Source organism: Haliotis rubra, unplaced genomic scaffold, assembly GCF_003918875.1.
Source record: "Haliotis rubra isolate DU_JTF1 unplaced genomic scaffold, ASM391887v1 Scf684, whole genome shotgun sequence".
NCBI lineage: Eukaryota > Metazoa > Mollusca > Gastropoda > Lepetellida > Haliotidae > Haliotis > Haliotis rubra.
In genome coordinates, this window is record NW_025767395.1 from 441,338 (window position 1) to 456,044 (window position 14,707).

Here is a 14,707-nt window from a genome sequence, read left to right on the forward strand (position 1 = left end):
TGATGTGTTGCGACATCTTAATGAAGTTATTATTATGATTATTTTTCGTCGTCTTCTTGCATTGATCATTCCGTAAACCTTACCAGGAACATATGATCGTGTGTTCAAACCCCAAAATGGTTGCATTTTCATTCAGTTGTTCGCCCCACAAGCGTTTGAGTGAGTGAGTTAAAAGTTTACATCAGATCGACAATAGTGCAGCCATTTCGCGATGAGAATAATTTAGGTATAAATTCTTTTCAAGTCCCACTATTCATAAGTCTAATATGGTCATGTCAATTGTCAATCCATATATTGCAAAGAAAACCTATCTATTTATATACACAGTTCAATGAATCTTAGAGATTCAGTCCAATGCCAATAATATCATATTTACTTTTCGCATATTTTGTAAATTAACTTATTGTCTTATTCATTAAATATGCACATGTATGTATCGCTCTGTAATCCTGAAATGAAGGCCTATGACCTCCACTACAAAAGAAATAAAGATTGAAGATATTATAATTGCATATTTGTGGACAAAATACAGTAAAACAGTGAGGTACGTATCACAGTTTAGTTATACCACAACGGCTACCGCATGATTGTTCTGCCCAACATTGTTACTTTTGCCACTATCGTGCACGTGCATTTTGACCAATGTCTAACAATTACTTTTTTCACGTTTTGAAGAATGCACGATTCGGTTGAAGTTTTCGGACAACTTCGTTTTTATTGGGAGCATGTTATATTTGGGGGAATCATTTCTGCTTGGGTGTTTATGCAATTGCATTACAAGTGGTAACTTTCTTTTGCCCGATAGTTTAGTCCTTGAACGGCATTTAGAAGACTGCATGACACGCTGACCATGCGACCTGTGACAAAGGTACTGGAATTGCTGATGTAGGATTTTCCTTCTTTTCCCAAAAGTGCTAGTAGTTTGGCAAGATGCTGGGCTGTGTTGTAGCAGACTGAGCCCCTGGAGCATACACGTGTTCTGACTTTGACTGGATGTTTATGTGTGCCCCAGTGTGTACTTTAGTGTGCTATAATCATTGGCTTCGCCTTACTATTCTGACCTTTCTCCAGTTTCGGGTAAATCTTGTATGGAAAGATTAAAGATAATAAAATGGATGTTACCAGCTCGATACAAAATACATCTGGGGTACTCGATTTGCTGACATTTTCCAAGTTACAGGCGAAACTGAATCTCAGCTGTTGAAAGTATTAATAACCAGATTAATATCCATTTTGATATGGCAACCTTTAGGAATTGTCACACGTCATGCTCTTGATATATTCCTTGTGATACTCATGTTAGTGAATATAAAACATTGAACTCATAATAGAAAGATGTCTGTAATAAAAAAGAGTATATAATGAAAATAGTCTAAGAGATAAAACTTCAGGATGTCAGTTAATTTAAATACTTGAGATCTGTTGAAGGAACTAAAGAATTTCTTGAATTCTAAAACTAAACAATTATTTGATCTAACGACTGCCTTAAATATGTTGAAAATCCGGTAATCAGTCTACTAATCTGAGAGAGAAAATAACTAGAAACTTGAGTGAAAACAATGCCTGAAAATATGGTCACCATGACAACGCCACTAATATGAATATTGTCACCAAATTATTAGTTATTGTTTGTTGTGAATGTGTGAACCGACACTGACGACCACGTCAGTACCTAGTGTAGCCACCCCTCGCACGAAAAACATCTGCCCATGCCCTCCTAAAAGTTGTTCCATGGGGTTCATACCTGGCTGCTTAGCAGATCCCCCATCTGCGAAAAAATCCTACACTATCCTTCGATGACGACTGAATTCAAATGAAATAAACGTCACCTAGCACATGTTCAGAACGAGAATAATGACGCCCCACTGTGAAATAATTTCACTTGCGAAAGATTGATTTACAGTTGCAACGTCATGGTTTTTTGAGAAGTTCTTTGATCTTATCTTGTTTACATCATGATTATTGCCTCGAAAATGCACAAATATGACTGAAACGCTTTTTGTGTGGAGGGTTACACATAGTATGTGTAGTGAGTAGTAAGTCCAGCGACGTCACTCATTCATAACGTTGGGTTATTTATCAATGCGCCGATACAATGAGAAAGAACGAAATATGCATCGATTTGATCCAAAAGTTGTGAGGTTTAAGGGTGTTGTAAGAAACAGATTACTGTACTTGTTGTAAGATAAATGGAGTCTGACAAACACTCGTTTTGTTTCTTTTTGAGGCCTGGGATAGAATTGATCTTCAGCAACCCATGGTTGTGGTAAGAGGCGACTAACGGGACCGGTTGGCACATGTCATCGTATCCAAATTGCGAAGATCGATGCTGATGATGTTGATCACAGGATTGTCTGATCATTTACAGACTGGAATAGCTGGAATATTGCAAAGGGCGACGTTAAAGAAAGAAACCTTGGTGTGATCTCAATAGTAACATTTACATCTTGATGTGCAGTGAAAAAGAGTAAATACGGGTACATATGAGAGTGATTGAGTGAGTGAGTCAGTGAATATCTTTTTGCGCCACTTTTTGCCATATTCCAGCAATTTCATGGCGGGGTATACCAGAAATGGTGTTCACACATTGTACCCATAGAAGGAATCGAACCCGGGTCATCGGCGTGACGAGCGGACGCTTTAACCACTTGGCTACCACAGAGCAGACAGACCCAGCACGCATGACAACACAGTGTTCAATATTCAACTGCCCAATGATAACGACACTAGTGTTTCATCAAGCAGGGATATGATTCACAGAGTAGACAGAACCAGCATTGCCAAGTAAACTCATGACAACATAGTATTCAATATTCAACTGCCCAATAGCAACGACACGGCGTATTCACTACTGTTTCAACAAGCAAGGACAAGGTTCATGTGACAGGGAAATAGTGTCAAGTGAAACTACACTAACATTAACAGCTCAGATCTGTCAGTGTTAACCAGCTGCTGACTATGTTTCTGTTTTACACTGTGACCGGATTACTTCATGTGTGTGGTATGTATTTGTCTTCGAATTGACATTTTATATAGCCATCCTTGTGACTGTTTTCTTAAGTAATACGGGATATTCTCTCAGTAATCACAAGTAATGATGACTGGTATTTTTTTGCGTGCAGGTCATTACATGAACTTATCACGCCAGTATTTAATATGTTTGTTTTATATAGCGCCTAGTATCAATCTGTCTAGTTGCTCGCTGGACGCTGAATCACAATCTGATTATTATTACCCTGGATAACCCAAGCTGCCTGTAAGGCGCTATAAGGTTAATAGTCACATGACTTATCTCACCGGGTAATCAGTTTCTGCTGTACCAGTTTCGGCAATTCTGAACAAACACACTTACCTCAGCTGAGACCACATGGTAGTATATGATATGTTAGTATGTTCAGGGTAGTGTAGACCACATGTTAGTATATGATATGTTAGCATGTTCAGCGTAGTGTAGACCACATGTTAGTATATGATATGTTAATATGTTCAGCGTAGTGTAGACCACATGTTAGTATATGATATGTTAATATGTTCAGCGCAGTGTAGATCACATGTTAGTATATGATATGTTAGCATGTTCAGCATAGTGTAGACCACATGTTAGTATATGATATGTTAGTATGTTCAGCATAGTGTAGACCATATGTTAGTATATGATATGTTTGTATGTTCAGCATAGTGTAGACCACACGTTAGTATATGATATGTTAGTATGTTCAGTGTAGTGTAGATCACATGTTAGTATATGATATGTTAGTTTGTTTAGCGTAGTGTAGACCACATGTTAGTATATGATATGTTAGTATGTTCAGCCTAGTGTAGACCACATGTTAGTATATGATATGTTAGTATGTTCAGCGTAGTGTAGACCACGTGTTAGTATATGATATGTTAGTATATTCAACGTAGTGTAGACCACATGTTAATATATGATATGTTAATATGTTCAGCGTAGTTTAGATCATATGTTAGTAATGTGTGTGTGATATGTAAGTACAGTGCATACATGTATATGAAGTACTGTGCATGGGATATAAACATATTATACAGTGGAAACAATCATAATAACAATTAAGTAGATACATTACAACAATGTGACAAACAATAAAGGAAAATATATTTAGAATAGAACCGATCGGTTATATCGATATCACTTGATGGACTCCCCTAAAAAGAATGTAATTTACATTTTCCGAAAGGTTTATATTAAAAATGCAAAATTGTGTCAGTTTGACAAGTCAACCCACAGAAAATACTATAACGCATGTTCATAAAAGTTCTTTCGTCCTTACATGATCTTGTCTCTTTGTTTGGGGGCTTATATGTGTGTGGTATGTATCTGTCAACTAGGATTATATTGAGCTGACTTCAATAATGTGCTTGAATAATTCTGTCAACCGTTAACCTTGTTTCAATGACGAATACTTGTTTCGCGTGCAGGTCTTGCCTCCATAACAACTGGATACCCACACACTGTTACACGTGTTGGCGACGATGTTATCATAACCATGAACCCAGCGAATGTCAGCTTCCTATATAACGTATGGGTGAATGGTTCGGTAGCTGTGAGACTGTTACTGGTCCAGCCTAAGTATCACCGTGTATGGGTACTCAACACCAGTCACACCGGCTACACGACCAGGATGAGATACACCGGGAAGGACTCACTATCACAGACTGGACAGCTGAGGTTTACCATCTACAATGTTACTGTACAAGACGCTGGTACTTACTACTGTCAAGGAAGCAATGGACAGACAGTTACTGGATGTAGACAGGTCCTCGTTGTAACACGTGAGTAGGATATGGATTTAACAGACTGTTATTTGAAGAATATAGCTGGACTATCTTAATGTGTCTCCAACATTAATAAATAGCTGTTCAATCTTCTATTGCAGTAGAAGAACTTTAGGTGAGGTGAAATTGGGGTTTAGATTATTGTATATATATATCTCCAACATAATTAAATAGCTGTTCAGTCTTCTACTGCAGCAGGGGGGTTAGATTATTGTATATATGCCGACATGGATACGTGTGTGTGTGTGTATGTGCCTGCGTGAGCGCGCGCGTGCGTATGTGTGTTTGCGTGTGTATGCGCGTGTGTGTGTGTTGTATGCATGTGTGTGTTGTATATGAAATATGCTTGTTCACCAACAAAGAAGCAGTGTCGCAGTTTAACATGGATGAGTGTATCAGAGTCGATCAGTCTTGCATCTTTTAACACCATTTGTTGTGACGCACCTGGTAGTGACACCGTCGACCCTCGTCTCTCCGGATAGTACATTTAACTCGTTTCAGTAGAGGCAGCCACTAGTTGTGTGGTAACTATCATATTTAATTAACAAAACGGTTAGGAGTATTAGGATCCAGCCAACATGTATTCCCTGCTGTAACTGTGGAACACTCAGTGAGTGAGTGAGTGAGTGAGTGAGTGAGTGAGTGAGTGAGTGAGTGAGTGAGTGAGTGAGTGAGTGAGTGAGTGAGTGAGTGAGTGAGTGAGTGAGTGAGTGAGTGAGTGAGTGAGTGAGTGAGTGAGTGAGTGAGTGAGTGAGTGAGTTTTTAGCAATACTCCAGCAATATCAGGACAGATAACATCAGAAATGGGCTTCACTCATTGTACCCATCTGGGGAATCGAACCTGGGTGTTCGACGTGACGACTGAACGCTTTAACTATTTAACATTTGATAGATAATAATGATCAAAAGTATATAAAAACAAGTATGAAAGCATTTAGTAACATCTTGTTCAATGGCACTCGTGTTACGGTCTGAGCACATTTTTTATATTTGTTAACAGCGAAGCCTACCAGACCTAACATCACCGGACCTGCCTCACCTGTATCAGGTGAGAATGTCACTCTGACATGCTACTCCTCATCCCGGAGTCTACCCCCGAACCACCCCCCACTGACCATGACCTACATCTGGAGGAGGAACAGGACCCTGCTAGCATCTGGTGATGGGTCTCCTACAGGTGGAGATGACCTGACAATAACCCACGTCAGCAGAGAGAACCAGGGAGACATCTACAGCTGCCAGACTGTGGAGGAGGGCCTGAAGTCTAACTGGAGTCACGGACATGTACTGGATGTTCTCTGTGAGTAAGAACTTACCTTGTTTACAGTATAGGAACCTCGTGTATCTTATCTATGAAACTGTGCTTCTGAGTGATAGTTTTGTCACAACTTTTTTTGCTGATCCATGAGTTTCAGAGGCTATCGAAAATGCTGATAGTTCCCCGGCAATGTAAGCTCGCCTGGATATGTTGTTAAGAGTTGTACATGTTATATCTGGGGTTAGGCGTCTGACTTTGTGTGCAGGCTATTAGGTACCTGACTCTGAGGATGTGGGTTCGAATCCCGGATTGGACTCAACCCAAAAGTACTAGAATTTGTACTTTACGAAGAAAGTGTAATCCCAAATATAACATGTTACGTGGCCACTTTCTAAATTGTATTGTGTAGTCATAAGAGTTGTACATGTCAACAGAGTGCGTGAGTGATTTACAACGGTGTTCCAGTTGTAGTCTGTACTTATTATGTGAGGAAAGCATAAATTGATATCGGTCTGAGACGTTTACCATTTTGTGAATCCCAAGACCACAGGCCAAATCAAACAACCTGTCTATATTCACCGAAGCAAATTGCACTAATGTCTCTGAAACAGCTTCTTAGCTGACCATCTCACATGCATTCCAGATGGACCTGACAAGATACAGTTTGACGGAACAAGTGACAAGCTGGAGGTAGAAGAAGGGAAACCTGCAGCTGTGAGATGTTCTGCTGACTGTAACCCTCACTGTACTGTAACCTGGTGGGACATCTCCAGACAGATTACAGGACAGGGGGAGGCTGTGTTGTCTATACCAGCTGTAGACGTATCTGTGTCTGTACTGTACACGTGTCACGTCAACAACACACATGGGAGTGCATCACGGAACCTGACGCTGGAGGTCTCCTGTAAGTTAACACTCCAGTAACAGAATCTGTTATATACAACCTATTTTGAGGGATGACGCCTGTTGGGACGGCCCCCTTTTCGTAAACCTGATCCTGCTGGAACATCTCCTGGAACACCTGCTAGAACACCCAGAGATTTAAAATAATCAAAGACCCTTTAGATGTCACTCAAAGATTAAAAATAACTAACCATTTGAAACCGTTATATTGATGAAGAATTTAATTTTCACTATCATCTGATGGCATTATCATTCCAATGAGTCTTAACTTTCAGATTCTCCCAAAATCCCAAATGTTTCAATTAATTCGGAAAAATCAATTAGAAACCAAGCCCTACAGAATACAGTGCTCCTGAACCTCTATATATATGAGGAATATAATTTGACCCTTTTCGTTAGATATTTCCGTTTCTTCACCCTGCACCAATGAGAACACTGATGTTACGGACATTGCATGTCCTCCTGTGGAGCTGATGTTGACAATGACGTTGTTGTTGGGGATGTACAGCGTACCTCATCAATCACTTACAAAGCGTGGCCCGGAAAGGTTATTCAGATGAACATCGCAAGTGTCAACCGATTTAATATGTTTTGAATCGTGTTAAAACCTCCCGAAGAGTCTTGATGTTACATGATTATACTCGTATGCATACTGAACTGAATATTGTCCATATTAAATATTTCAGCACGTGAAGTTACTGAATCTGGTGCCGTTTCCATCGTCCCCGTGGCTGCTGTCTGTTCCGTCCTGATCGTGGTCATCGCCATTGTCGTCATAGTTGTTGTTTGTAGAAAACAGAGACGTGGAGGTAATACGGTGTGATGTGAAAGTGAATGACGATAACCCGAGATTCACGTAAAGTTGTCTCTCTCAGAAGCACTCCTTTCGCACTTTCGTTCAGCAATTACAAATACTGATCTCACTTAATAGCGTGTTGCGGTTCATATAATAACTACATGCTCATGTTTACATCACGCAATCGATGTGTGTGTTCAGTGTATCGTCACCCGGAAATAGCTGGCTCCCAATGCTTTCAAATGAACAGTTGATAGTGCATATGAAAGATAGACACGTTCTTTTATGTGAGTGAGTATGGTTTTACGCCGCTGTTAGCAATATTTCCGCAATATCACGGCGGGGGACACCAGAAATTGGCTTCACACATTGTACCAAAGTGCAGCATCGAACCCGGGTCTTCGGCGTGACGAGCAGACTATTTAACCACTAGTCTACCCCACCGTCCCTTCCTATATATACACATGTACTGAATTATATATGACAGTGTGGGACAACGCTTTTGGTGAGTTAGACGGGGAGGGCGGGGTTGGATGGTTACTTCAGAATACGTTGTACCCCCACAACTGATATATACCAATACTGACTAGCAAAAGAAACGCAATTCAAGAAATCAAAACTCACACTGAATCTCGATTCGTCAGAAAAGATGACATCATCCCACCTTCGTTGTCCAGAACAGAACAGAGCTTTTATTACGCTCAGGCTGGGGTACATAACAGGTACAAATAAATTTACAGTTGAAAATACATAGGGTGGCGGGATGGTTTACAAGGAAGATTGTACAGTTTTCATGACAGTACTACAAAATGTACACAGTTTTTTTGAAACACTAATTCGTTTACAGTTTAACAATTCGTTAAATCTTAAAACATTGGGTTTTTCAACATAATGGTTTGGGATATAAGTTTTCCTATGATGTTTAAAGAAAGGGCAGAGAAAAATGTAGTGAAATTCATCGCCAACATCACACATATAGCAGAGGCTACTCATTCTTTCTTCGAGTGGAATTTACTTCTATAGGTCAACGATGGCAGGAAGTTCTAAACAAGAGAAATTTAAGAGCCAAGGAGGAAGGGATATATGTGAGATATTTTTCAAAGACAAGTTCAGATTTGAATACGCGATACATTGTACCCTTAGAAGAATTCGAAATCTCTGAGCGCCATGTTTGGGTTGCTATATCATGTAAACCTAAGGAGATAGTAGTTTTAATTTCATTGAGAAAAACAGCTTGTTGACTTACCCAGCAGATGCTATAGCCTCTTTCATTAAATACGGCTTCCACGGATTTTATCCATTTTTGGTTGCTATTGTTTATGCAAGCTTCATTATATAACATTTGGTATACAATTGTTGACAGCTTTTGTTCTTTACCAGATAGGAGTCTAGCCCAGAAATATTCCATGCGACATTTGATAGAGTTATTTAGGGGTACCCTTCCAAGTTTTCCATATAGCATTATAATGACGGACTTCTCTTAACGGGAATGAATTTGCGTAAAAAGTTTACATGAATTGATTCTATAGATATACAGTTTTCAAAACCCCATATTTCGCAGCCGTATAACAGAATTGGCTTAACCATGGTGACCTCGATTTGTCACCTAACGGCGCCGTTCCAGTCGATGTCTGTTGGTGAGGATGGGTCCACGGTAAGGTCGACGGCAATGTAAGCCTGCTGCTAGGAGTCTTGAACGCACAGTTCTTTCGCTGATAGGGCGCCCCATAGACCCAATCACGGCATTAGCAGTGCTTACTGCCGCCTGCAGACGGTTCCGGAGGTGCTAAAGTTGGATTATCCGGTCCTGTCTTTGTGACGTCACATGGGGTCGTACCGGACCGTGTGCGATCAGTTGCCACTACCCGTTGCTGCAGACGAGTTATTGTCGAAGGGTGCACCTGAAAATGTCGGTCTACACGAACTTGTCGAACTCGAGCATTCAGCATGCCTATTGTCTCTCCATTTCACTTACACGTGGCATGTTGCTGTGAAATGACAGCATTACGACACTGCCTGCATTTATAGCCCTACGTCCACATTCTGCACGTGTGTCATGCATTTCATCCTTGCTTGTTTCTCCCTAATGATTTGGAACACCATCCTGCATGGTGAATGCTTTTTCCTCACCACATCATACTTGTGTTAAAGTATCAAATTCAAACTCATGCTGAAAAAGTACAATTTTCATGAATTCTGAGTTGCGTTTGTATTGCTGGTCAGTATATATATACCTATACAAACGTTAAGCAATACTAATATGTTTTTAGATGTAATGTCTTAACTATAACTGTAAAACATAAATAATACTTCCGTATGTAGCATCTGATGTCCATTTCTAACCAGTTACTCAGTAAAACGTTATCTGGCAAGCATTTCACTATATATTGACATGTTATACATTTTCAAATGATCATTTTGTCCTATTTATACTTCCCTATACATATTTTTCACGTCCGTGTGGTGGATTTTGTTTAAATGTAAAGATGTCCTTGATGGTGTCTATTAGTATTCATTCAGGAAGTAAATGTGGGGAAATTGAATCTGAGACCAGCCTTTAAGGAAGAGTTTATAGTGAGTGAATATGAGCAATATCACGACGGGGGACACCCGAAATGGGCTTCAGACATTGTACCCATGTGAGGAATCGAACCCGGGTGTTCGGTGTGAAGAGTTTATACCCTTAAGAGACACTATTATTGAGATCATATGCAAAACCTTTCACACCCATAAATAGAGTGAAATCTGAATATCTATGTCATAAGCTTACATGAGAAGTTAGATGTAAATTACTTAAAACTGTGGTGGTATCTACTTGACATGTCCTTTTCTGTGTGTGTTTCAGTCCAACATAGACTCATTTCACTTCTCTTATATAACCGTCAAGATGCATTTGAACAGCCTGAGAAATATGAATCATTTCTTTTATATAACCCTAAAGATGCTGGAACAGCTTGATAAATATAAATAATATCTCTTTTATAACCGTCAAGACGCTTGAACGGCATTTGAGATATGAATCAATAGTGTGCACACATTTACATATTTGATGGCCTTTAGCTTTCAGTGAGTGAGTGAGAATGTTTACGCCGCTTTTAGCAATATCCCAGCAATATCCCAGCGGGAGACACTTTAACCACTAGTCTTACCATCCCAACAAGGACTTCAGGACACCAGTGTTACTTAGCTGACAGTCACATATGTTTCTACAAATTTCAAGTTATTTATGTCTACTTCAAAGGTATGCAAGTATACGAGCAATTCGTTTATCATATATTTTTCATCTAACATTTTGCATTTACACAATTATGTCTTTCAGGAAGGGGACACATTCATAGTCGGTGAGTATCTGCTATCCAGTGGGTAAGGCAAATGGGGAAATTTAAACTTAGTGGTATCTGCTCTTTTTCAATGTTGTTGAGTAAACAGTTGGCAGTATCTGCAATTCTTCAAGGCTATGGAGTAAACAGTTGGCAGTACCTGCTATCCAGATAGTAAGGGAAATGGGTAAACAGTTGGCAGTACCTGCTATCCAGAAAGTAAGGCAAATGGGTAAACAGTTGGCAATACCTGCTATCCAGATAGTAAGGCAAATGGGTAAACAGATGGCAGTATCTGCAATCTTTCAATGCCTTAGTGTAAACAGTTGGCAGTATCTGCTATCCTTGAAGACTGTTGGGTAAACAGTTGGCAGTATCTGCAATCCTTCAAGGCTATTTAGTAAACAGTTGGCAGTATCTGCAATCCTTCACGGCTACTGGGTAAACAGTTGGCAGTATCTGCTGTCCAGATGGTAAGGCTTTTGGGTAAACAGATTGAAGTATCTGCTATCCTTCAAGACTGTTGGGTAAACACCTTGCAGTATCTGCTATCCAGATGGTAAGGCTATTGGGTAAGCAGTTGGCAGTATCTGCAATCTTTCAAGGCTGTTGGGTAAACACCTGTCAGTATCTGCTGTCCAGATGGTAAGGCTTTTGGGGTAAACAGTTTGAAGTATCTGCTATCCTTTAAGGCTCTTGGGTAAACACCTGGCAGTATCTGCTATCCAGATGGTAAGGCTATTGGGTAAGCAGTTGGCAGTATCTGCAATCCTTCACGGCTACTGGGTAAAAAGTTGGCAGTATCTGCCATCCTTCAATGCTATTGGGTAAACAGTAGGCAGTATCTGCTAACCTTTGAGGGTATTGGGTAAACAGTTGGCAGTATCTGCATTCCTTCAAGGGAACTGGGTAAACAGTTGGCAGTATTTGCAATCCTTTAAGGCTGTTCGGTAAACAGTTGGCAGTATCTGCTATCCAGATAGTAAGGGAAATGGGTAAACAGTTGGCAGTACCTGCTATCCAGATAGTAAGGCAAATGGGTAAACAGTTGGCAATACCTGCTATCCAGATAGTAAGGCAAATGGGTAAACAGATGGCAGTATCTACAATCTTTCAATGCCATAGTGTAAACAGTTGGCAGTATCTGCTATCCTTCAAGACTGTTTGGTAAACAGTTGGCAGTATCTGCAATCCTTCAAGGCTGTTTAGTAAACAGTTGGCAGTATCTGCAATCCTTCACGGCTACTGGGTAAACTGTTGGCAGTATCTGCTGTCCAGATGGTAAGGCTTTTGGGTAAACAGTTTGAAGTATCTGCTCTCCTTCAAGACTTTTGGGTAAACACCTTGCAGTATCTGCTATCCAGATGGTAAGGCTATTGGGTAAACAGTTGGCAGTATCTGCCATCCTTCAATGCTATTGGGTAAACAGTTGCCAGTATCTGCTAACCTTTAAGGGTATTGGGTAAACAGTAGGCAGTATCTGCATTCCTTCAAGGGAACTGGGTAAACAGTTGGCAGTATTTGCAATCCTTCAAGGCTGTTGGGTAAACAGTTGGCAGTATCTGCTATTCAGATAGTAAGGCAAATGGGTAAACATTTGGCAGTACCTGCTATCCAGATAGTAAGGCTATTGGGTAAACAGTTTGAAGTATCTGCAATCCTTCTAGGCTCTTGGGTAAACACCTGGCAGTATCTGCTATCCAGATGGTAAGGCTATTAGGTAAACAGTTGGCAGTATCTGCTATCCTTCATGTCTATTGCGTAAACAGCTGGCAGTATCTGCTATCCTTCACGGCTACTGGGTAAAATGTTGGCAGTATCTGCTATCCTTCAAGGCTTTTTGGTAAACAGTTCATCACCAACACAATTTCACTATATCACTAATCAATAGCTGTGTGATATCGAGCACAATATAAATCAATGGCGCACAGTCAATGAGCTGCTGGATAGTTATTACCCTTCCAGGCAAAGGTTTCAAGGGCGTGAACTACCTGTATTTTCGTGAAAACCTGGTGTCTTCACTGATTTTCTCAGTGGTTCATTCATATCATTTTGACAACTATTTTGTGATTTACAACACTCTGAGGAAAGAGGACTGTTTTTATAAATATTCCTTGATTCCAACCACTTTCTACATTTCTTTCCCCACAGCGTTGTCACATACATCCTTGGCGCAGAAACAGACGGGGGCTACCAGGAGATAGAAGGTTGGTGTTGTACGTCATCGTAGACCCTTAGACGTCACATGAATTAGTTCAGATAAACAGGTCATAGCGAATGATTAAATGGGCAATGTCATGTACCATGTCTAAAAACAGTCTTGGAATTTTAGCTGTCAACATAGAAAAACTAAAGGCCTATCATAACTATTAGCTCCGAGTGACCTTGGGCGTTGGGGTAGCCCAGTGGTTAAAGCGTTAAGGCCGAAGGCCCGGGTTCGATTCCTGAAATGAGATCAATGTGTCAGGCCCATTTCTTGTGTCCCCTGCCGTGATATTGCTGTAACATTGCTAAAAGTCGCGCAAAACCCAACTCATTCACTCACTGACTGATCTTGTATTGAAACTTGTATCGGACGCTGTCCATATATCGCGTCTACGGTGCTAGATCAGTGCACTATATTCAAACATGTACGGATATGTGATCGGAGCAGTTTGTATGCATATTTAACTGCTGAACATTGTCACTTTCAGAGAGAGGAAACGTTTTTCAGCTGTGAGTATCTTCATCAATCTTCAAGTAAGATGAATAAATATTTTATCTCCACTCAGTGATACATAGCTGAAGATCCGATATAGAATTGATCCTCAGCAACCCATGGTTGTCGTAAAAGTTGACCAACGGGATACGGTGATCAGGCTCTCTGACTTGGTTGACTCATATCATCGTATCCCAATTGCGTAGATCGATGCTTATGCTGTTGAGCACTGAATTGTCTGGCCCAGACTCGATTATTTACGGAGCACCGCCATATAGCTGGAATATTGCTGAGTGTGGCGTCAAACAACAAACAAACCGACATAGCTATCAGAGCAAACTATGCACGATTCGGAGCGGTGTAAATTGAGAGTGTGTCACAGCTTTATAACTTCCTTTCACTTTACTCAAGTTTAATTCTCATTTTTATCAGCTTGGTTTCGTATCACAGGGAAGACGAAAACGGCGGGAGCTACCAGGAAATAGAAGGTTGGTGTCTAAAGGTTAACTACAAGCATGATGTGTAACGGCTGTGAAACTCGAACTGTGAGTGTATGGTACTGATATGTCGACTGAATGTAGCTCGAAGTATCTCCCGTCTGAAGTCCAGAAGCCTGGAATAGGAGTCGTGTCTAAAACCCATACACATTTGATATAAGTGAAACCGTCAAGGTTACGGTGTGATATTTGAAGGAACGGGAAAAATACCGATTATATGATTTAAAATACCCATCATAGTATAGCTAATATACTGTAAATAAACATTTCCTAAATCAAATTCGTACATATACTAAACGCCATAATACTTATGACACTTCTTAATTTCCATGAAACATAACAAGGATTCGGTGATATGCCAAGTTCGAGAAACAGATCCACTGGCCTGGACAGCTGTAACGGTCACACCTCCCGTCATACATCAAGAATGATTCTTCC

At 40.3% G+C, this 14,707-nt stretch overlaps 1 protein-coding gene across 1 annotated transcript in view; it reads left to right on the forward strand.

Annotated features, from left to right (window-relative positions):
- Positions 1 to 5,827: 5,827 nt before the first annotated feature.
- Positions 5,828 to 14,707, forward strand: part of LOC124258141 (cell adhesion molecule 4-like) — an 87,391-nt gene continuing 78,511 nt past the window's right edge. The window contains exon 1 of the mRNA XM_046692213.1: positions 5,828 to 6,097. Within this exon, the coding sequence (XP_046548169.1) occupies positions 5,914 to 6,097 (184 nt within the window). The 5' untranslated portion in view covers positions 5,828 to 5,913. The remainder of the gene's footprint in view (positions 6,098 to 14,707) is intronic.